We start from the raw sequence: 23,360 nt of genomic DNA on the forward strand, positions 1-23,360 counted from the left end.
CGCCAACGGCAGGTACTCGGGAAGACTCGCTAACGGCAGGTAAGCACGGGAAGACTCGTGAAGATTTTTCAACATGATGAAAAATGTCCACGAGAGCCCCGAGTACCGACGAGTGGCCATTACCGTAAATCTCCGAGTTCGAATCAGGGCAGACTCGGGAGAACTCTTGGAATGAACTCGTGCCGTGGGACAGGGGTTTAACTCAGTGGGTCAGGCAGAATCTCTGGAGAACATGGATGGGTGATGTTTTGGGTTGAGACACTTCTTGAGATTGATTATTGTAGGGGGGAGAAAGCTGGTAGGGAGGTGGGGGTGGGACAAAGCCTGGCAAGTGTTTGGTGGATACAGGTGGGGGGGGGGGGGGGGGGGGCGGGGGGGGGGACGGGGACGGGGGGGGGGGTGAATGGTTGGACAAAGGCCAGAGGAATATAGGTGGAAGGCACTGGGGTGAGGAGAAATGTGCGCAGGAGAGAGAGGGGAAAAGGGGGTGGGGGTTGTTTACTTCCATTTGGAGAATTTAATGTTCATATCGTTAGCTTGTAAGTAACCCAAGTGGAATACGAGGTGCCGTTCGTCCAGTTTGCGTGCGGCCACACTCAGGCAATGAAGAACAAGGTCAGTATCGCAACCATTTCTGTCCTGGGCCTCCTCCAATGCCAGTGAGGCATGAAACTGGAGGTCTATATGGTTGCTAACCATTTTAGCTCCCATTCCCATACTGATATTGCTGTCCGAGGCCACCTCCATTGCCAGAGTGAGGCCACACGCAAATTGGGGGAACAGCACCTCGTATTCCACTTGGGTGGCTTGCAACTCCACGGAATGAAAATTAAATTCTCCCCCCCCCCCCTTCATTGGGACCACCTGATAGTGCACCCATTTCTCCTCTTTGCCCTCCCCACCTATCATCCTTCATCTGGCTTCACATTCCACACTTCCTCTATCCCTTAACTTACATTCTGACGTTGGTCCGACCTGCTGCTAACCCCCTCCTCACCCACATCCACCTATCACTTCCCAGGCTTTGTCCCGCTCGCACCTATCTTTTCCAGCTTTGCCACTGCCCCCCTACTTCAGTCAGTCTGAAGAAGGGTCCCCACCCGATATGTCACCCATCCATCATCACCAGAGATACTGCCTGACCCACTGAAAAATGAGGTTAGCTAGTATACGCAGTTCCTTGTGTCTTCAACAGAGCAATGTTGCCAGGCAATGATGAGCTTCAGCTATGAGCAAAAATTGGAACCATACTCCATGTACCTCATATAGGAAATGTTTAAAAAATAGGTTTTGAGAATCCCATTGACTCTGGCCAGTAGATTGAAAGCCCAAGATCTAAAGTCATTACCAAAAGTGTCAGGCTGGAGATGTTTCTCATTTGGTTGTCAGAAACTGAAATCTCCCTGAAAATGTGGAAGCTGAATACAGAAATAATTTTAAAAGGGAGTTTACACTCTGGAGTTTAGAAGTATGAGAGGGGATCTCGTTGAAACATATAATATTGTTAAGGGTTTGGACACGCTAGAGGCAGGAAACATGTTCCCGATGTTGGGGGAGTCCAGAACCAGGGGCCACAGTTTAAGAATAAGGAGTAAGCCATTTAGAACGGAGACGAGGAAACACTTTTTCTCACAGAGAGCGGTGAGTCTGTGGAATTCTCTGCCTCAGAGGGCGGTGGAGGCAGGTTCTCTGGATGCTTTCAAGAGAGAGCTAGATAGGGCTCTTAAAAAATAGCGGAGTCAGGGGATATGGGGAGAAGGCAGGAACGGGGTACTGATTGGGGATGATCAGCCATGATTACATTGAGTGGCGGTGCTGGCTCGAAGGGCCGAATGGCCTACTCATGCGTCTATTGTCTATTGTTGGAAAGATGTGGGAACGAGTAGGTTACTGACCAAAAGCAGTGGTGTGGATTAAGCATCATTGCTGTCTTGAAGAGCCAGCACAGGTAAGTCGGGCACAATGGCCTCCACCTGCACTGTTAGTTTCTACAAATCCACTTTGGTATAATTGAGCAGAGTTCTGAAACTCTGGCTAAAATCTGTTTCTCTTTGCTCTGCCCTGCTCCTGCTTCACCCCACTGCTGCCAAAACATCTCTTGAGATGGTGTTGTGAATGTGATCACCTCAACACAGAGGAATCAACTGAAGAGAGAAGTCACGAGTCAGATCAGTCTTCATCCCGGGCCTGGTGTTTGCCACACTCCCAGGTCCAACTGATGCTGACTAAACCGTGGGGAAGGAGCAGAAAAAACATTGATTCAAGGCTGTGATGAGAGATTGCCACTTGTCAGGGTTCAAGGGTCAATGGTTCTTGAGGATCAGGAGTTCAGAGGTCACCTTCAAAACTGCGACTGTGGTTGTGCTGGGCGGAAATCTTCTGGAACCGTGTCTGAGGAGAAAAGGTGAAGCGGTTGGAGTGAGTTGAAGGTGTTTGTGAGAACATAGTCACAGATGTGGAAACAAGCCCTTCGACATCTCGTGCTCATGCCAACTAAACACGCCCCATCTACACTCGTCCCACCTGCTCACGTTTGGCCCATGACTCCCTAAACCTGTCCTATCTACGTACCTGTCCAGTTGTCTCTGAAATTGCACTTGTGCTAGGATTATGCAATTTTTAAGAAACAATTAGACTGGTACATAGATAGAACGGGTTTAGAGGGATATGGGTCAAACAAGCAGGTGGGACTAGTGTAGATGTTGGCCGGTGTAGGCAAGTTGGGTGGAAAGGCCTGCGCTTGGTCCATATCTCTCCAAATCTGTCCTATCCATGTACCTGTCTAACTGTATCTTAAACGTTGGGATAGTCCCAGCCTCAACTACCTCCTCTGGCAGCTTGTTCCATACGCCCACCACCGTTTGTGTGAAAAAGTTACCCCTCGGATTCCTATTAAATCTTTTCCCCTTCACCTTGAACCCATGTCCTCTGGTACTCGATTCCCCTCCCCCCACCCCTCCCCTCCCCCCCTCCCCCCACACCTCCACTTCATCACCATCCCTCCCCTCACCTCCCCTCCCCTCACTCCACACCTCTGGGCAAGAGACTCTGTGCATCTATACACCCTTACTCCCCCTCTGGTCCACCCACACACCGCCCCCCCCCCCCCCCCCCTCCATCACGTCAGATCACCGCCCCCCCCCCCCCCCAACCCTCCCCTCACCGTTGCAACGGTAGCGTAGATTTGCCCAAATGATATTCTCCTGGGAGAAGCAGAAGACTCCGAGTCTCCCTCCGCGCATGGTGGTGTCAATGATCACCCTGGAATCGGCCACAATCTCCGGCCCCTCGTACAGCCGCACCCTGTGAGGGGAGGGGGAGGGGGAGTGGGAGGGACAAAAACCGCAGATGAACTCGGCCATCGCCTGCTCTTGTAGTCTCCCTCACTGCCAACCCCAGGAGAGGTGGTGACCCACGGTGCCGGCGGAGACGAGACCCACTCGATGGCCCATGGAGGTCAACGGTCAATGGCGTTTTTTTATCCGAGTGCAAGACGACACGTGGCCCTCCCGACATCCCAAAGCTCGGAGGTGGGACCCACCAGATGTCCCACCTCCGGGAGAGACCTCACCATCCTGACATCCCAGCCCAGGGGAGATGTGACCTGCCCGGTGTCGGGGTGCGAGATGACACGCGACCCACCCAAGGTCCCAGCCCCCCGGGGCGCTGTGACCCACCGCATGTCCCAACTCCAGGGAGACATGACCCAACCACATGTCCCGCCCTGAAGGGAGACGCGAGACCCTCCGGATATCCCAGTCCCCGGGGAGATGCGACCCGCTGGATGCCCCAACCCCAGGAGACACGCGGCACCTGCCTGATGTTCCACCCCAGGCAGACAGGTGGCCCACCTTACGTCAGGGTGACCCACTCGATATCCCAACTGTGGGGAAACCCGATCCAGCTGATGTATCTGACCCCAGGGAGAAATGACCCACCTCATGTCCCAGCCCCGAGGGAAATGTGACCCATCTCAGGTACCAGGCCAGGGGGGAGGTGATCCACCTGCTGGTGGGGGTGGGGAGGATGTGGGGGTAATCTGGACCGCCTAGTGGACCCCTGCCCGGGCGTGGTGAGCAAACTGAAGGCGGGGAGGGAGAGGCGGGGGGGGGAAGGAGAGGTGTGGGGAGGAGGGGTGTGGGGGGAGGGGTGGGGAGGAAGTGGAGGTGTGGGGGGAGGGGAGGGGGGGGAGGATAGTGTGGGGGAGGGGAGATGTGGGGGGGGGGGGGGGGGGCTGGAATGTTCTGACCCACCTGATGTACCCGACCTGTGGCCGGTGCTGCATGAACCAGCGATACGACGTCTTGTCTTTCCAGCCGATGTTCCTGGGATCCTTCCACAGGAGCCGGACCTGGTCATTAGTGTCTCCCGTGTGCCAGAGAGCATTCCGCAAGTGTTGCCCCGGACCCGTCTGCGACTTCACTGCCTGTTTACGGGAGTGTCACACTTCAGTTAGTCAGGACCGAAACAGATGGGATTTACTGAGGAAGTTGATTCGGGGATTCATTACCTCTAGATTTTAGCGATATAGCAGGGAAACAGGCCCTTCGGCCCACCCAGTCCGTGCCGACCAACTTCCAATTTTTCCAAAGAGTACAAACCTGTACATCTTTGTAGTGTGGGAGGAAACCGGTGCACCCGGAGAAAATGGGATAGTATAGGATTATTGGAGTTGGGTACTTGATGGGTAGTGAGTTGACCATCAGTGGGAAGGGCCTGTTTCCCTGCTGTGACTCTTTCAATGCATTCAGGGTCGAAAGTTCATGTTCATAAGTGATAGGAGGAGAATTAGGCCGCTCGGCCCATCAAGTCCACTCCGCCATTCTGCCTGAAGGGTCTCGACCAGAAACGTCACCCATTCCTTCTCTCCAGAGATGCCTGCCTGTCCCGCTGAGATACTCCAGCATTTTGTGTCTGCCTGCCATTTTCAATCATGGCTGATCTATCTTTCCCTCCTAACCCCATTCTCCTGCCTTCTCCCCGTAACCCCTGACACCCGTACTAATCAAGAATCTATCCATCTCTGCCTGAAAAATATCCATTGTCGGCCTCCACAGCTTTCTGTGGCAATTAATTCCATTCCACAGATTCACCACACCTTTGGCTAAAGAAACTCATTCTCATCTCCTTCCTAAACTAACGTCCTTTAATTCTGAGGCTATGACCTCTGCTCCTAGACTCTCCCACTAGTGGAAACATCCTCTCCGCATCCATTCTACGCAGGCCTTTCACTGTTCAGTACGTTTCAGTGAGGTCCCCCTCATCGTTCTAGCGAGTATAGACCCAGTGCCCTCAAATGTTCATCAAATTAAAACCTACAGGGGTTTTCTCCGGGTGCTCCGGTTTCCTCCCACATTCCAAAGACATGCAGGTTTGTAGGTCAATTGGCTTCTGTGGATTGTCCCTCATGTGTGGGATAGAACTAGTGTGGGTAATCCCTGGGGCGGCGTGGACTCGGTGGGCCGAAGGGCCTGCGTCCACGCTGCATCTCTACACTAAACCATCTGACACGGCTGTGTTTAAGAAGGAACTGCAGATGCTGGAAAATCGAAGGTAGACAAAAGTGCTGGAGAAACTCAGCGGGTGCAGCAGCATCTATGGAGCGAAGGAAATAGGCAACGTTTCAGGCCGAAACCCCAAGGAAATAGGCAACGTTTCGGGCCGAAACCCCTTGGGTTTCGGCCCGAAACGTTGCCTATTTCCTTCGCTCCTTAGATGCTGCTGTCTATCTAGCATGGCCGTCAGTCTGAGGACAGGAAGGAAAGCCTCCTTTGCCAAATCTTAAAACACAGTCCACAGATTAATTCTTCTCCTGTAACCATGCCAGCAGTGGTCGTGGCCTCCTCATTAACTCTCCACGAGAAAAAAATAGAGTCAGACTATTTTAAACCAGTCAAGTGGCAGCCTGGAGTTGATGTGGGCTCTACAGGTTTGTTACTGAGGTCCAGAATGCATAACCTGATCCTTGCCGTTCCTCAATTGATCTGAACGTACTTGTTCTAGAATCTAATTAAACTTCATAAAGGAACGCTCTTCCTCAGGCTGATGGAAAAGAAATCAAGATGGCAGAAACTTACAAGATTCTTAAGGGTACACAAAATTGCTGGAGGAACTCAGCGGGTGCAGCAGCATCTATGGAGCGAAGGAAATAGGCGACGTTTCGGGCCGAAACCCTTCTTCAGACCCTGGGGTCTTGTTACAGACCCTGGGATTCTTAAGGGGTTGGACAGGCTAGATGCAGGAAGATTATTCCCGATGTTGGGGAAGTCCAGACCTAGGGGTCACAGTTTAAGGATAAGAGGGAAGTCATTTATGTCCGAGATGAGAAAATCATTTTTTACACAGAGAGTGGTGAATCTGTGGAATTCTCTGCCACAGAAGGTAGTTGAGGCCACAGTTAATTGGCTATATTTAAGAGGGAGTTAGATGTGGCCCTTGTGGCTAAAGGGATCAGGGGGTATGGAGAGAAGGCAGGGATGGGATACTGAGTTGGATGATCAGCCATGATCATATCGAATGGCGGTGCAGGCTTGAAGGGCCGAATGGCCTCTACTCCTGCACCTAATTTCTATGTTTCTATGATACTGCCCAGTGACCCTGTGATAATCAATATCTATGTACAAGTACTCTGCATAGAAAGAATTGTTTGAAGGAGGAGTATGAAGAAGGGTCTCGACCCGAAACGTCACCCATTCCTTCGCTCCATAGATGCTGCCTCACCCGCTGAGTTTCTCCAGCATTTTTGTCTACCTTCGATAGTTCCAGCATCTGCAGTTCCTTCTTAAAGAATTGTTTTGTTGTTTTTCTCACTGACCCTATTTTACTGAGGGGGGGGGGGGGGGGGGGGGGGGGGGAGAGCTTTCAGAGAATGGAGCAATTATAATGAATGATAGCTGATCCCTTACTAGGGCTGATGCCCTCTGATGTATGGTGGAATCCCATCTTTAATCGGACTTTACTTGACTTCATCCTATTCCCAATCTACTGTATCTGTGCGCTGTGGACGGCTTTTCCCGCTGACGGGACAGCACACAACCAAAAAAGCTTTTCACTGTACCTGGGGTACTGATTGGGGATGATCAGCCATGATCACATTGAATAGCAGTGCTGGCTCGAAGGGCCCAATGGCCTACTCCTGCACCTAGTGTCTATTGTCTCATTACACGTGACAATAAACTAAACTAACAAACTAATTAACCAACCAGCCAACTAATTAACTAATCAACAAACATAGCTAGAGTGATAGAAACATAGAAACATAGGTGCAGGAGTAGGCCATTTGGCCCTTCGAGCCTGCACCGCCATTCAATATGATCATGGCTGATCATCCAACTCAGTATCCTGTACCTGCCTTCTCTCCATACCCCCTGATCCCTTTAGCCACAAGGGCCACATCTAACTCCCTCTTAAATATAGCCAATGAACTGGCCTCAACTACCTTCTGTGGCAGAGAATTCCAGAGATTCACCACTCTCTGTGTGAAAAATGTTTTTCTCATCTCGGTGGAGGGTGGATGTTGCCTACCTTGAGCTGGATGCCAGGCTCAGCCACAGCGCGGAAGGGATTGGCCTGCCAGTAGGTTTGCTCCGTCTGTTTCCACATCACCACATAGAAGCTAGAGCTGTCCTGATAGCCGAAGATGAATCCAGCGTAATCATCATCTGTCACAGTGTTGACATGAAACGTTCCCTCAAAGTCCACACCATTGAAAGCCGTGTACCCTGCGGAGGAAGAACAGGCTGCTTATGAAGAGGAACAGGCAGCACGGCGAGGACACGGGCATTCACAGAGTCATACAGCACGGTAACATGCCCTTCGGCCCATCCCGTTCATGCCGACTGCACTAGTTCCACCTGCCCGCGTTTGGCCCATATCCCTCCTATCCAAACCTTTCCTATCCATGTACCAGTCCAAACACCTTTTAAATGTTCTCACAGTAACTGCCTCAACTTCCTCCTCTGGCAGCTCATTCCATATTACCCTCCATCTTCTGTGAAAACGTTGCCCCTCAGGTTTCTATTAAACCTTTCCCCCTCTCACCTTAAACCTATCTCCCCTGGTTCTTGAGACCCCTACCCTGGATAAAAGACTCTGTGCATGTACCCTGTAGATTGCCCTCATGACCTTATACACCTCTATAAGATCACCATTCATCCTCCTGTGCTCCAAGGAATAAAGTCGGAGCCTGCCCAACCTCTCCCCATAAGATTCAGATTCTCAGATTCAAACTTTATTGTCATTGTGCAGTGTACAGTACAGAGACAACGAAATGCAGTTAGCATCTCCCTATAAGAGCGACATAGAATATGAGCAATAAATAAATATATTTACGTGCATACAGTCATAGTAGTGCAATTATTTTTTTTCCTGGTGGAAGGAGTGTCCAGGGGGGGGGGGGGAGCATCATTCTCCTAAATCTCTGCGCTCTTTCCAGCTTACCAATGCCTTTCCTAATAACAGGGCGACCAAAACTGACCACAATATTCCAAATGCAGCTTCGCAAACGTCTTCTACAACTATAACATAACATTCCAACTTCTAGACAGAATATGGGCGGGAAGGAACTGCAGATGCTGGTTTAAACTGAAGATAGACACAAAAAGCTGGAGTAACTCAGCAGGACAGGCGGCATCTCTGGAGAGATGGAATGGGTAACGTTTCGGGTCAAGACCCCTCTTCAGTCACCCATTCCTTCTACATAAAATACCACGACTGATAGAAACATAGAAAATAGGTGCAGGAGTAGGCCATTCGGCCCTTCGAGCCTGCACCGCCATTCAATATGATCATGGCTGATCATCCAACTCAGTATCCTGTACCTGCCTTCTCTCCATACCCCTTGATCCCTTTAGCCACAAGGGCCACATCAACGCCCTCTTAAATATAGCCAATGAACTGGCCTCAACTACTGATGAAGGCCAATATAACAGAATGGCTTCTGGTTCACCCCATCTACCCGCAAAGTCACTTTCAATATATGGAGAGATAGAAGAACAAGAGTCAAGAGCGTTTTATTGTCCCAGAACATTGTCTTTCCGCAGACTGGTTAGCACGCAACACAAAAGCATTACACTGTACCTCGGTACACGTGGTAATAAACTAAACGGAACAGTGAACGTAATCACTTACCAACGGCGAGGCCTGGGTCACTGTTCATCGTCTGCACTATCTCCATCCCCTGCAACATTACATCAACCATGAGATACATCCCTTAAGCACCAACATGATGCATATTTTTGAAACTTTCAAAATGAAGTCTGTGGCACATCTGCAGTACAGGAACCACAACCCCAGCTGCACAAGTCTCAAAACCTCAAAGAAAGCAATTAGTAAACAGTTAAATATTTCACTATCTCGACACGATGAGGTGTGAGACACATCAGTGCAAAATCAGTTAAACAGGTCATAGAGTGATACAGTGTGGAAACAGGCCCTTCGGCCCAACACGCCCACACCGGCCAACAATGTACCAGCTACCCTAATCCCACTTGCCTGCCCTAGTCCAACAAACCTGTCCTGTACATGAACCTGTCCAACTGTTTCTTAAATGATGGGATAGTCCCAGCCTCAACTACCTCCTCTGGCAGCTTGTTCCATACACCCACCACCCATCTGTGTGGAAAAAGTCGCCCCTCGGATTCCTATTAAATCTTTTCCCCTTCACCTTGAACCAATGTCCTCTGGTCCTCGATTCCCCTACTCTGGGTAGAAGACTCTGTGCATCTACCCGATCTATTCCTCTATGAGCTCCACCACTGACAGAGGGGTCAAGAATCAGGGGGCAGTGAATGACTGGCAGATAAAACACAAGAGATGCGATGGAAGGTGCTGGGATCGTGTGTAGAACACAAAACGCCCGGTTACTCAGCGGGTCAGGCAGCATCTCTGGAGGACACGGGTAGGTGACATTTTGGGGTCAGGACCTTTCTTCAGACTGATTGTAGTGGGGGGGGGGGGGATGAAAGTTGGAAAAGAGGTAGGGGGCGGGATGTGAGGGAAGGGATTTTACACAGCGAGGAGTCTGTGTCTGAAATGCACAGCAGATTCATTCGGAGCATTCACTGAGAGGCAGCTGCGGGGCATTTGAAAGGTAAGGAGGGGAGAAGGTAGGGGGAGTGGGCGAGGTGGGTTGCTGTTACGTACAGCTATGGTGCGGCACGGTGGCACAGCGGTAGAGTTGCTGCTTCACGGCGCCCGAGACTCGGGTTCGATCCTGACTCCAAGCGCGGTCTGTGTGGAGTTTGCACATTCTCCTTGTGATCGCGTGGGGTTTCTCCAGGTGCTTTGGTCTTCTGAAGACGTACAGGTTTGTAGATGATTTGGCCTCTGTAAAGAGTAGTGTGCAGCACACAGAACTAGTTTACAGGTGACTACTGGTTGCCGTGGACTCAGTGGGCAGAAGTAGACTCTTGATTGACCAATTGATCCCTGGTCATTCACTAGTCTACTCCCTTTTGTAAAACTACAAATGCTCTCATACTGTTTATATGTTTCTTGCTACTGAACTCCCTCATTCTGTCTTGCCTTTGTTTTAAGTCAACTTATTGGTTGGCCTTTGCTACATTCTAAGAAAATAGACAATACACAATAGGTGCAGGAGTAGGCCATTCAGCCCTTCGAGCCAGCACCGCCATTCACTGTGATCATGGCTGATCATCCACATTCAGTATCCCGTTCCTGCCTTCTCCCCATATCCCCTGACTCCACTATCTATAAGAGCTCTATCTAACTCTCTCTTGAAAGCATCCAGAGAACTGGCCTCCACTGTTTTCTGAGGCAGAGAATTCCACAGATTCACAACTCTCTGGGTAAAAAGGCTTTTCCTCATCTCCGTTCTAAATGGCCTACCCCTTATTCTTATACTGTGGTCCCTGGTTCCGGACTCCCCAACATCGGTAACACGTTTCCTGCCTTTAGCGTGTCCAATCCCTTAATAATCTTATATGTTTCAATAAGATCTCCTCTCATCCTTCTAAATTCCAGAGTATACAAGCCCAGCCGCTACATTCTATCAACATATGACAGTCCACCATCCCGGGAATTAACCTCGTGAACCTACGCTGTATTCCCTCAATAGCAAGAATGTCCTTCCTCAAATTTGGAGACCAAACCTGCACAAAAGTTGCTCCCAATCCTCAGACCGACTGCTGTTTCTGACAACTTTATAAGCCTCTGGGGCCGATTTAACCTACAAACCTTCACTTCATTGAGTTATGGGAGGGAACTGGAGCCACAGTCACACCTCCGTGCCTGAAGACTCTATATGGCTTTGCATGGATAGATTACGCACCTGGTTTAAGACAATCCAGTTTGGGTCGATTTGTGCATCTCCCTCAGGGTCCAACACTATTGTCTGGAAGGCTCGGAAATCAGTGAGTGTAATCTGGGCGTTCTCCGGGCACACATCAATGACGTCAATCACTTTGTCATCGTCAAAATCTCCTTCACAGATGTCTCCAATCCCATTACCTGACAGATAGTTCACACAGTAGGTTTCTTGCAATAACTTCATGTTAACAGTGCTGCAACACCTTTCGTGATTACTCCAAACAGTTCAGGAGACCTACTGACCTTTAAACTTTAGAATATACAGTGCAGAAACAGGCCCTTCTGCCCACCAAGTCCGCGCTGACCAATGATCACACAAGCACTATCCTACACACCAGGGACAATTTACAATTTTACTAAAGCCAATTCACTTACAAACCTGCACTTCTTTGATGCATGGGAGGAAACCGGGGCACCCGGAGAAAACCCACGCAGTCACAGGGAGAACGTACACACTCCGTACAGACAGCACCCATAGTCAGGATCGAACCCAGGTCTCTGGCGTTGAAGGTAACTGCAGGTAGGCACTGACCAATGTTTCCAGCGTAGCGGGCCCGTTAAAACCCGCCGAAATTGTCAATTTTTACGCAGTAAATAATTATGGAAATCGGGATAAGCGTGAGAGACATTTGGCCTAATTCAGAATTCCAAAAGTCAGGAGAAATGACGGTAGATAGAAGCGAGAGCTGAAGGGACAACAACAGCCAGAGTGTTTGGCGAACATTGGTCGTTTGCTCACTGCATTTCATCAACAGCAAGGCATTATTTGTGTTTTTTCTTGATTCCATTGGCATCTAAAAAGTTTCAGAAGTGATAAATCTGGCTGTAAAATTTTAAAATCGCCCATGGTTCTCAAGTGGGTTTTGACATACAAAAGGAAAACGCATTTGAAGCAAAATTTACGGCCAGATTTATCACTTCTGAGACTTTTTAGATACCAAAGGAATCAAGAAAAACCACAAATAATGCCTTACTGTTTGATGAAATGCAGTGAGCAAACACGATCATTCCCAATATTTCCCATTTCCGATATCTGCACGGCCAATGTTTACCAGGCACTTTAGCTGTTGTTGTCCCTTCAGCTCTTGGTTCCCTTTACCTTCATTTCACTTCACATTTGGAATTCTGAAGTTGGGTATGACGTCTCTCACACTTACCCCAACTTCCACAATTTTTTACTGTGCAAAAATTCAACATTTTGGCCGTTTATAACAAGTAGGAAAGTACGCGTTTCTTGCATTAATAACATATGCCGGAAGTTACGGATGTCCTCCAGATGGATTGAGTGGCTCCGTGCGTCAAGCCCTTTGACCCGGTGACCTTACGTGCAACACCCCTATACAAGCAAGAAATCTCACTGTGCCTAGACATATGTGATTAAGTATTCCATCCCATTCTTCAGACGGATTCAAAAACCCACACTGCCCATTTCTCTCTCTCCCCCATGAGCCCTGCATCAATCACAAATTCAACTCTCGATCTGAAATATTGCAGCCTGCAATGTTAACTGTGTTTCTCTCTCCGCCTGTCGAGTGTTTCCAATAATTATATTAGGTTTCCGGAATCTGAACCATTTTGCTTCCCCAGCCCTCCCTCCCTCCATGGTCAGGCCATGCTCCAGTATTACTGGCAGTGCCAACTCACCATCCTGGTCCAGCTGGGTTGGATTGGCCACAAGCCGGCAGTTGTCTGGTCCTGGGGGCAGTTTGTCGGGAATTCCGTCATTGTCGTCATCATCATCACACTCGTCACCCAGCCCGTCCCCGTCTGTGTCCAGCTGGGCGCTGTTGATCACCATCGGGCAGTTGTCTCTGGTGTCCTGGTGCCCATCCCCATCACTGACGGAGCAGAGAGAGGGAGAAAGCTGCACATTTGCTGCACATGGCTCGATCCAGCTACATGGCCCATGGACCTACACACACACACACACACACAAACATTAACACACACGCTAACACACACGCAAACACACACACACACACACACACACACACACACACACGCACGCACGCACACACACACAAACATTAACACACACTCAAACACACACACACACACACACACACACACACACACACACACACACAAACATTAACACACACGCAAACACACACACACACACACACACACACACACACACACACACACACACACACACACACACACACACACACACACACTAAGGGCCTGTCCCACTGTACGAGCTAATTTAAGAGCTCTCCCGAGTTTAAAAAAAAAATCAAACTAGTGGTAAGCACGTAGAATGTACGTAGCGGGTACGTCGGAGCTCGGGACGTCTCTTAGCGGCTCGTAACGCTAACGGCAGGTACTCGGGAAACGCGGTAAGCTCGTGAAGACTCATGAAGATTTTTCAACATGTTGGAAAATGTCCACGAGAGCCCCGAGTACCTACGAGCGGCTATTACCGTAAATCTCCGAGTTCGAATCAGGGGAAACTCAGGAGAACTCTTGAATTAGCTCGTACAGTGGGACAGGCCCTTAACACACGAACATACAAACATTAACACACGCACACGCAAACACACACACACACACTCACAGACACACACACAGGTATGCACACACGCACACAGATACACACACATACAGACACACACACACACATACAGACACACAGGCACACGCAAACACACATAAACACACACAGATATGCACACACACAAATACACAAGCACATACAGACACACAACACACACATACAGACACACATACACACACACACACACACACACACACACACACACACACACACACACACATACCCACAACACACACGGTCAAACAGGTGCCCCATTCTTTTGCCCTATAGTCCTGTAAAAAAATCCCACTGTCCCGCTCTCCCAATGGCCTGATATCATTTCCAGCCTCATCCCACGTGGAATCACGAGCCGGTCAGCTTCAGTCTATCTGCCCCAGTTCCGAGTAGGGAATGTTGCACTCTCCCCTACTTCTATCTCACCCACCCACCAGCCTACACCCAATGCATTGAAGAGGTTTCAGTGTCTCTCCTCCTCCTCCTCACCTGTCAGTGTTGGTGTCACATGAATCACCCACCAGGTCCTGGTCAGCATCCAACTTGAAAAACATTAATGACAACATCAAGTCAAGACCAATCACCTTAACTATCGCAGATCATTAAAACCCATAACTGTGTCGTTCAGATCCCAAGAGAGCAGAGAGAGAGAAATGGCACAGAAATAGTCCCTGACAGAGACTAATGTCAGACAAGCAAACGGGAGAGATGGGGGGAGAGGGGGAGAGGGGGCAGGGCTGGATTAACCATTAAGCAAAATAAGCACGTGCTTAGGGCACCAAGGGAAGGGGGGGCACCACAGAAATGGTAGATAGTTTACGGCACAAAAGAAATCAAATAAAAAAAAGTAGGAGAAAACTTTACAAATATAAATAAAGTGAAAGTGTACAAAAATAAACATTATTTTCCATCTTACTGTTAGTTTTGTTTCATTTTGAAAAATAAAAAATTATTTTATGGTTTATTATTGTTTATATTTTGAATTACATATATATGGGGGCACCAAAATCTTTTAAGTGCTTAGGGCCTCTATGGGTCTTAATCCGGCCCTAGGAGGGGGGCTCAGTGACAGCGTGGCACTCCCTCAGTGCTGCCCCTTTGGCATGAAGCCAACATCTATCTCCAACCCCACTCTTTGTCCACTCCATACACCAAGAACATCAATCTGGAATTTGAGACCAGGGGTGATATGTGAATCAAGATTGGGACTGGAATCAGAAGTAAGCGCATGGCACACTAAGCCGGCTGCTGGAGGTTTACCTGGTCTGGGTTAGCGATGTCTGGGCAGCTGTCACAGGCATCTCCCACCCTATCCCTGTCCCGGTCCCTCTGATCCCGGTTTGGAACTCGCTCACAGTTATCCAAACTGTTCCGGATTCCTGGAAAATAGAGGAAATGATTGAAGTCACAGAGCGTTAGGAAGAACGAATCACTCTCACCCTGAGATGTAGAAGCAGATAACATTTCAAATGCATTTGGACAGGTGTATATACAGCAGGGGGGGTAGAGGGATGTGGGCCAAATGCAGGCAAATAGGACTATAGCCCAGAATGCCAACTTGGTTGGCATGGACATTGGCCCGAAGGATCTGTCTCCATGTTACTAGTTAGATAACTCTATAACTCTTTATGGCCCATTACCATCTTCCACAACAACCCAGGCAATCACTCCTGACCCATTCTGCCACACAGTTCCTGCATTCTGCATGCTTCCCGATCCCAGCCTTTGGCCCTTCTGCTCCTGCCCACCCAGCTGCCCCATCTATATGCCCTGGACCAGCAAAGGTGGCCGGATTCACACAAGCCTTGTTGGTCTGCTGAAGGCCACACCATCTTCTCTCCTCTCCCATCAGGCAAGAGGTACAGAAGTGTGGCAACTGACCCATTCGATCACCCACGAGAGAGTGGTCCCAACCCACCATCTACCTCATTGGAGACCCTCGGACCAACTTTAATTTGGACTTCACCTTGCACTAAACATTATGCATGCACAAAAACAGTTTAAGGATAAGGGGTAAGCCATTTAGAACGGAGACGAGGAAACACTTTTTTCTCACTGAGAGTGGTGAGTCTGTGGAATTCTCTGACTCAGAGGGCGGTGGAGACAGGTTCTCTGGATGCTTTCAAGAGAGAGCTAGATAGGGCTCTTAAAGATAGCAGAGTCAGGAGATATGGGGAGAAGGCAGGAACGGGGTACTGATTGGGGATGATCAGCCATGATCACGTTGAATGGCGGTGCTGGCTCGAAGGGCCAAATGGCCTACTCCTGCACCTATTGTCTATTATTCACTTTATCCTGTATCTGTACACTGTGGGTGGCTCGATTGCAATCATGTATAGTATTTCCATAGACTAGTTAGCACGCAACAAAAAAGCTTTTCACTGTACCTCGGTACACGTGACAATAAACTAAGCTCAGCTAAACTAGAACGAAACTAGAACGAAACTAGAACTGTTCCACTAGAGCAGCTCTTCAACACCATTTTAACACTCAGATAGTTATCTACACGAGGTTCTCACTGCTCTTCCGGGCTCGTACCATCTCCATCCATGTCCTGATCACAGACATCTCCCTTTCCATCGCCATCGATGTCCTTCTGGTTGTTATTAAAGATCAGTCTGCAGTTGTCGCACATATCCCCAAAGTTGTCCTGGTCGGTGTTCCTCTGGTTGACATTTGGTATCAGAATGCAATTGTCCTGCGGAAGTGAGATCGTTAGCAGTTATAGCACCAACTGTACTCCAGCTCAAGCCCTTAGCCCTCCATCACTCTATCTGCACCCTGGACCAGCTTTCTCCTCCTTCTCTACCGCCACAATGGCCATCGCTATCACCTCGTCCACATGGGCATCAATCCCTACCATTTCTACCACCACAATGGACCAGGGCGGTAGATGCATGGGAAGGTAGACAAAATTGCTGGAGAAACTCAGCGGGTGCGGCAGCATCTGTGGAGCGAAGGAAATGGGCAACGTTTCGGGCCGAAACGTCATAGGTTAACCTCATTCAGCATGAAGTTGCCTGGATAAGGGGAATATTGGCTACAATGAGTGGTTGGACCAATTTGGGTTGATTTATCTGGAGTGTCGGAGGCTGAGGGGCAACATGATAGAAGCATGTAAAATTATGAAACACACACACACGCATGTAGGTGCCTGGAACGCGCTGCCAAGAGTGGAGGTATTTGTTTAAGAGGCATCTAGATAGCTCCATGAGCATGCAGGGAATGGATGGATAAGGACCATGTCCAGGCAGAGAGGATCAACATGCAATACGATGCGATACAATAGAACTTTATTTATCCCAGGAGTGAATTTGATCTGCCAACAGTCATAAAACACAAAATGGAGAGGGGAGTCAGTCTACCCCACGACAGAGGGGGGAGGAGTTGTACAGTTTGATAGCCACAGGGAAGAAGGATCTCCTGTGGCGTTCTGTGCTGCATCTTGGTGGAACCCAGTCTGTTGCTGAAGGTGCTCCTCAGGTCGTCATGGAGGGGGTGTGAGCTGTATTGTCCAGGATGCCCCGCAGTTTGACGAGCATCCTCACCTCTAAGACCACCTCCCATGAATCCAACTCCACCCGCAGGATCATGGTTGTCATGGACATTGTGGTGTAGATCAGTGATTCCCAACCTGGGGCTATACGGCCCCAAAGGGACCATGGCAAATTTCAGAAAATTTGGGGGATTTAGCGGACTACAGGTTCAATGAAGGGGGCCACAGAGCTACAACCCTGTTGCCTCCTAAATTTAAGTTCTAATAAATTTAAATCTGTAGATGAAATATTTTTGATGTTTGTGGAATAGAATAAAAGAGAATATATGTGCAATTAATAGACACTGATATTTTTATGGAAGGTATAATATTGAAGTACTTTTTTTCCGCTAATAATGTCAGGGGGGGCCACAGAAAAATTAAAAGATCCCAAGGGGGCCATGAGCTAAAAAAGGTTGGGAACCACTGGTGTAGATGGCCTGTTGCCGTGCTGCATTGGGTTACGTGGAATAAAGGCTATATCTCCAGCTCCACTCAACACATCCAAGGGTGTTGGCAGCCAATGGATCACCTCTGAAATGTGCTAATGGCTGTAATGTAGGAAACATGGCAACAAATGTACAAATCTCCGACACGGCAACCTGATAATAGCTGGATAATCTGTTATAAATATATATCCAATAAATAAATATCATGCCAGATACTGAGGAGAAATAGTGCTCCAGGATTTTCACTTCCACCTGAGCGAGCAGGCAAGGCTTTTAGTCTAACGTCGCATGGGAAAGTTGCACCCGAGGTCAGGATCGAACCCGGGTCTCTGGCGCTGAGAGGCAGTGGCTCTACCAGCTGCGCCACCGTGCCGTTGCCTGGTTTATTGGCTCACATTTCCAGAATGTCAAGTCAAGTCAAGTTTATTCGTCACATACGCATACGAGATGTGCAGTGAAATGAAAAGCGGCAATGCTCGCGGATTGTGCAAAAAAACTACAAAACAGAATGGAACAGAATCAGTAATTACATATTTGAGGGAGAAAAAAAAAATCAAGTGACTCAAACCCAATAATGACACAGCGCCAGACACCCGGGTTCGATCCTGACCAGGGGCGCTGTCTGTACGGAGTTTGTACGTTCTCCCCGTGACCTGCGTGGGTTTGCTCTGGAATCTCTGCTTTCCTCCAACACTCCAAAGACGTACAGGTTTGTAGGTTAATTTGGTTGGTATAATTGTAAATTGTCCCTAATGTGTGTAGGATAGTGTCAATGTGCGGGGATCGCTGGTCAGTGCAGACTCGGTGGGCCGAAGGGCCTGCTTACCAACTGTATCTCTAAACTAAACCGTGATATTTTGACACAATGCATGGGTGCTGCCCCTATGGCCAATATTTCTGTTTAGCCATTGATGGCCCATTTAAATCAAGCACCAACCTCTTTGTTAAGAATGCCGTCTCCATCAGCATCATCATCACAGGCATCTCCAATCCCATCACCGTCCGCATCTTCCTGCCCAGAGTTTGGTACAGTCACACAGTTATCCTAGTAGAAGAACATAAGCACATCCATCAACCAATGTTCACCTGTGCATGCATTTCTCCCTTCTACTTACCTTTCCCGCTTTTCCCCTCCAGATCTCACCGCCTCTCCCTTGGCATATTCTACCGTACCTTGTTGCAGTCTCTGCCGCGGCAGTCCAGCGCGGTGTCAGGAAAGCCGTCGATGTCCGTGTCAGGTCCACAGACGTAGCCATTTCCAGCCCAGCCGATTCCACACTGCGGCAATGAGAACAGCAACGATGATTGCCATCATAGAAACATTGAAACATAGAAAATAGGTGCAGGAGGAGGCCATTCGGCCCTTCGAGCCAGCACCGCCATTCATTGCGATCATGGCTGATCGTCCCCAATCAATAACACGTGCCTGACTTCTCCCCATATCCCTTGAATCCACTAGCCCCTAGAGCTCTATCTAACTTTCTCTTAAATCCATCCAGTGATTTGGCCTCCACTGCCCTCAGTGGCAGGAAATTCCACAAATTCACAACTCTCTGGGTGAAAAAGTTTTTTCTCACCTCAGCCTTAAATGGCCTCCCCTTTATTCTAAGACTGTGTGGCCCCTGGTTCTGGACTCGCCCAACATTGGGAACATTTTTCCTGCGTCTAGCTTGTCCAGTCCTTTTATGATTTTATATGTCAATGTCTCAACTTTAACGCAGGATGTAAAAGCAACAATAAAAATCAGGTGGCGGCACAAGTGGGTCAAGAAGGCTTTCAGCACTTTGGCCTTCATCAGTCAGAGTGGTGAGTATAGAGGTTGGGAGGTCATGTTGCAGTTGTACAAGACATTGCTGAGGCCACATTTGCAGCATTGTGTCCAGTTTTGGGTCACCCTGTTATAGCATAGCTGGAAAGGGTGTAGAGAAGATTTACGAGGATGTTGCCAGGACTGGAGGGCTTGTGCTGTAGGGAGAGGTTGAGCTGGGACTTTATTCTTTGGAGTGCGGGGGGGGGGGGGGGGGGGGGGTGAAGGGTAATATTATAGAGGTGCATAACATCGTGAGAAATCGATGGGGTAAATGCAACTTAATGGGGTGGGTTAAATGAGTCTTTTACCAAGAGTAGTGAAAATCGAAAATCAGAGGACAGAGATTTAAGGTGAGGGAGGGACATTTAATCGGAAGGTGTGTTTACACAAAGGGTGCTAGGTGCATGGAACGAGCTGCCAGAGGAGATGGATGTGGCAGGTGGCTATCACAACATTTAAGAAGCATTTAGACAGGTACACAGATAGGATAGGTTTAGGGGTAAATGGGCCAAACGCAGGTAGGTAGGACTAGCGTAGCTGACGTCACATTACATTATCTGTCCTTACCGCACAGCTGATGCGGCCGTTCTGTGCCACGATGCATTGTGCGAACTGATGGCAGGGGTTTGGGGCTCCGTTTGAACAGTTCCTCTCCGGTTGGCATCCTCTGAACCGGTCTCTGACGTACCCGGCCTTACAGGACCCACAGCGGAAAGATCCCTGTGGGAAACGGAAGGCAGTTTGCAGTTAACATGCAGAACATGGAAATTTGGTATGGATTGGGTAAAGCAACGAGAGGCCCTGTGGTGTTACAAGTTTAGGAAGAAAGTCAAGTCAAGTCACATTTATTTATATAGCACATTTAAAAAACAACTCTCGTTGGCCAAAGTGCTTTACATTTGTTATAAGAATAGTGTAAACAAACAAACTACATACATATATACATATAGCCCTCGCTCAGTGGACGTCAGGAAAGACTTGGGAGTATAGATAAGTTTTTAGTCTTGACTTAAAGGAGTCGATGGAGGGGGCAGTTCTGGTGGGAAGGGGGATGCTGCTCCACAGTCTAGGAGCTGCAACCGCAAAGGCACGGTCGCCCCTGAGCTTATGCCTAGACCGCGGGATATTCAGCAGCCCCAAGTCGGCCGATCTGAGGGACCTGGAGGTGGAGTGGTGGGCGAGAAGGCTTTTAATGCAGGAGGGGGCAAGCCCATATGAGGGCTTTGTGGACATAGAGGAGGGTCTTGAAATGTATACGGAATCGCACAGGGGGGAAGTGGAGAGAGGCCAGGATCGGGGTGAAGTGGTCCCTTTTTCCGGTGCCCGTCAGGAGTCTCGCTGCGGCGTTTTGGACCAGTTGCAGGCGGGACGGAGAAGATTGGCTGATGCCAGTGTATGCCAGAAAGGTCTCCATCCGAAACGTTACCCATTCCTTCTCTCCAGAGATGCTGCATGTCCCGCTGAGTTACTCCAGCTTTCTGTGTCTATCTTCATGTTACAAGTTTAGTTTAGTTTGGAGATGCAGCGCAGATGCAGGCTCATCGAGTCCGCACCGACCAGCGATCCCCGTACACAAGCACTATCCTGCACGCTAGGGACAATTTACAATTTTTTATCAAAGCCTATTGTCTTTGGAATGTGGGTGGAAACTGGAGGAACACTCACTTGGTCACTGGGAGAATTCGGTACTAACTCGGTACGGACAGCAGCCGCAGTCAGCATCAACGTGACCTGCGTGGGTTTTCTCCCGGAGCTCCAGTTTCCCCTCCCACACTCCAAAGGCATACAGGTTTGCAGGTTAGTGTAAAATCTGTAAAATTCTGCTTCGGTAAAATTGCAAATTGTCCTCAGTGCGTGTAGGATAGTGCTTGTAGGAGCCATTTATGCTTAAGTTGGTTATTGTTCGTATATTATAGCCATGTCGAGATATTTCTAGCTGTATCTTTTTTTGTATGCTTGTGGGTGGGATGTGATACGTAGATGGGTGTGTCCACATCTTTGGAGGCTAGCGTAGCCACAGAGAGTGATTAATTGTTGGTCGGCGTGGACTCGGTGGGCTGAAGGGCATGTTTCCATGCTGTATCTCTAACGTAGGCAAAGTCTAAAGCTAGGGTACTGTCCGATTCACCTCTACCCCATTGAGGACTTTGAACATTGTGTCTGGAACTGATGCGCTACGATGCTGAGAACTATATTCTGCGCCCTTTGCTCTACCTATTGTACTTGATTTTGAACTCATTGTATCTATGAATGGTATATTTGATGGGTTTGGATAACACTCAAACGAAGCTTTGCACAGTACCTTGGTACATGTGACTATAATAAATCTAAACCTTAGCCAGTGTCCGGTCTCCCACTAAGGTCGATATTCCTCACATCCATCTTCACATAAAATGTTCAAGTTCAAGTGAGTTTATTGTCATGTGTCCCTGTATAGGACAATGAAATTCTTGCTTTGCTTAAGCACACAGAAAATAGTAGGCATTTACTACAAAACAGATAAATGTGTCCATATACCATGATATAAATATATACACACATGAATAAATAAACTGGTAGTGCAAATAACAGAAAGTGGTTGCTAATAATCAGAGTTTTGTCCGAGCCAGGTTTAATAGCCTGATGGCTGAGGGGAAGTAGCTATTCCTGAACCTGGTTGTTGCAGTCTTCAGGCTCCTGTACCTTCTACCTGAAGGTAGCAGGGAGATGAGTGTGTGGCCAGGATGGTGTGGGTCTTTGATGATACTGCCAGCCTTTTTGAGGCAGCGAGGAATGCTGGTTAGACAAAAAAAACACACACAAAATGCTGGAGGAACTGAGCGGGTCAGGCAGCAGAATAGGTGACGTTTCGGGTCATCTATTCAGACTGGGGAAGGGGTCCAACCCTTTCACATGAGATGCTGCCTGACTCAGTCCAGGTTACTCCGGCATTTTGTGTCTATCTCCTGTCTTGACATACTCGTGTTTATAGCACAGCGCTCACTGTGCTGGGTCATCCACAGCCTCCCCAGTGTCCGCCCCACACCCCCTTCTCTCCCCCCCCACACCCCCGCCCCGCCCCGGTCCATGTCAGATCTGTGTCCTTCTCACCAGGCTGTTGGTGCAGATGGAGTTTGGATCACAGCCACCATTACGCCCATTGTCACACTCGTTGATATCCGTGCACACCTGCAAAATAAATGTGAACGAGTCACCATCGCAGGTGAACAAGCATCACACCCACTCACAATCAGCGCTCACACCTGCCACCCAAGCCTACTCCGCACCCACACTCATCCAGTCCACACCTGTCCCCACAGCCCAGTCCAACCGCCACGGAGGTCGGGCTGCCACCGCCAAGGTCCACCAATGCCCAGCCCTCATGCAAGTTCCTTACCTGCTTGTGTGTCCGAGCAAACGTCTCCCCTGTCCCCTGGATTCTGGGGCCACTGAAGCCGCTCGGACAAGAGTCGCATTGAAAACCAGGGGATCTATTGATGCAACGGACTCCAGGGAAGCAAGGCTGTGTCTGGCACTGTAGGGGGGTGGGGGGGGGAGAGAAAATAATCAACATAGAACATTGAACAGTACAGCACAGGATCAGGCCCCTCCACCCAGTGTGTGTCTGCACCATACATATTGTCAGCTTTCCACTAGTGGGAGAGTCTAGGACTGGAGGTCACAGTCTCAGAATAAAAGGAAGTT

At 49.0% G+C, this 23,360-nt stretch overlaps 1 protein-coding gene across 2 annotated transcripts in view; it reads right to left on the reverse strand.

Moving 5' to 3' along the window:
• Window positions 1–1,765: 1,765 nt before the first annotated feature.
• The window catches only part of LOC116989530 (cartilage oligomeric matrix protein), a 28,967-nt gene continuing 7,372 nt past the window's right edge, over window positions 1,766–23,360 (reverse strand). For both annotated transcript variants that reach the window (XM_033047001.1, XM_033047002.1), the window contains exons 5-19: window positions 23,053–23,190; window positions 22,767–22,844; window positions 20,244–20,396; window positions 19,040–19,144; window positions 18,804–18,911; window positions 16,421–16,580; window positions 15,143–15,261; window positions 14,372–14,424; window positions 12,973–13,166; window positions 11,291–11,469; window positions 9,130–9,178; window positions 7,525–7,721; window positions 4,254–4,426; window positions 3,164–3,303; window positions 1,766–2,391 (exon numbers count right to left, since the gene is read on the reverse strand). In XM_033047001.1, the coding sequence (XP_032902892.1) occupies window positions 2,342–2,391; window positions 3,164–3,303; window positions 4,254–4,426; window positions 7,525–7,721; window positions 9,130–9,178; window positions 11,291–11,469; window positions 12,973–13,166; window positions 14,372–14,424; window positions 15,143–15,261; window positions 16,421–16,580; window positions 18,804–18,911; window positions 19,040–19,144; window positions 20,244–20,396; window positions 22,767–22,844; window positions 23,053–23,190 (1,896 nt within the window). In that variant the 3' untranslated portion in view covers window positions 1,766–2,341. The remainder of the gene's footprint in view (window positions 2,392–3,163; window positions 3,304–4,253; window positions 4,427–7,524; window positions 7,722–9,129; window positions 9,179–11,290; window positions 11,470–12,972; window positions 13,167–14,371; window positions 14,425–15,142; window positions 15,262–16,420; window positions 16,581–18,803; window positions 18,912–19,039; window positions 19,145–20,243; window positions 20,397–22,766; window positions 22,845–23,052; window positions 23,191–23,360) is intronic.

Source organism: Amblyraja radiata, chromosome 29, assembly GCF_010909765.2.
Source record: "Amblyraja radiata isolate CabotCenter1 chromosome 29, sAmbRad1.1.pri, whole genome shotgun sequence".
NCBI lineage: Eukaryota > Metazoa > Chordata > Chondrichthyes > Rajiformes > Rajidae > Amblyraja > Amblyraja radiata.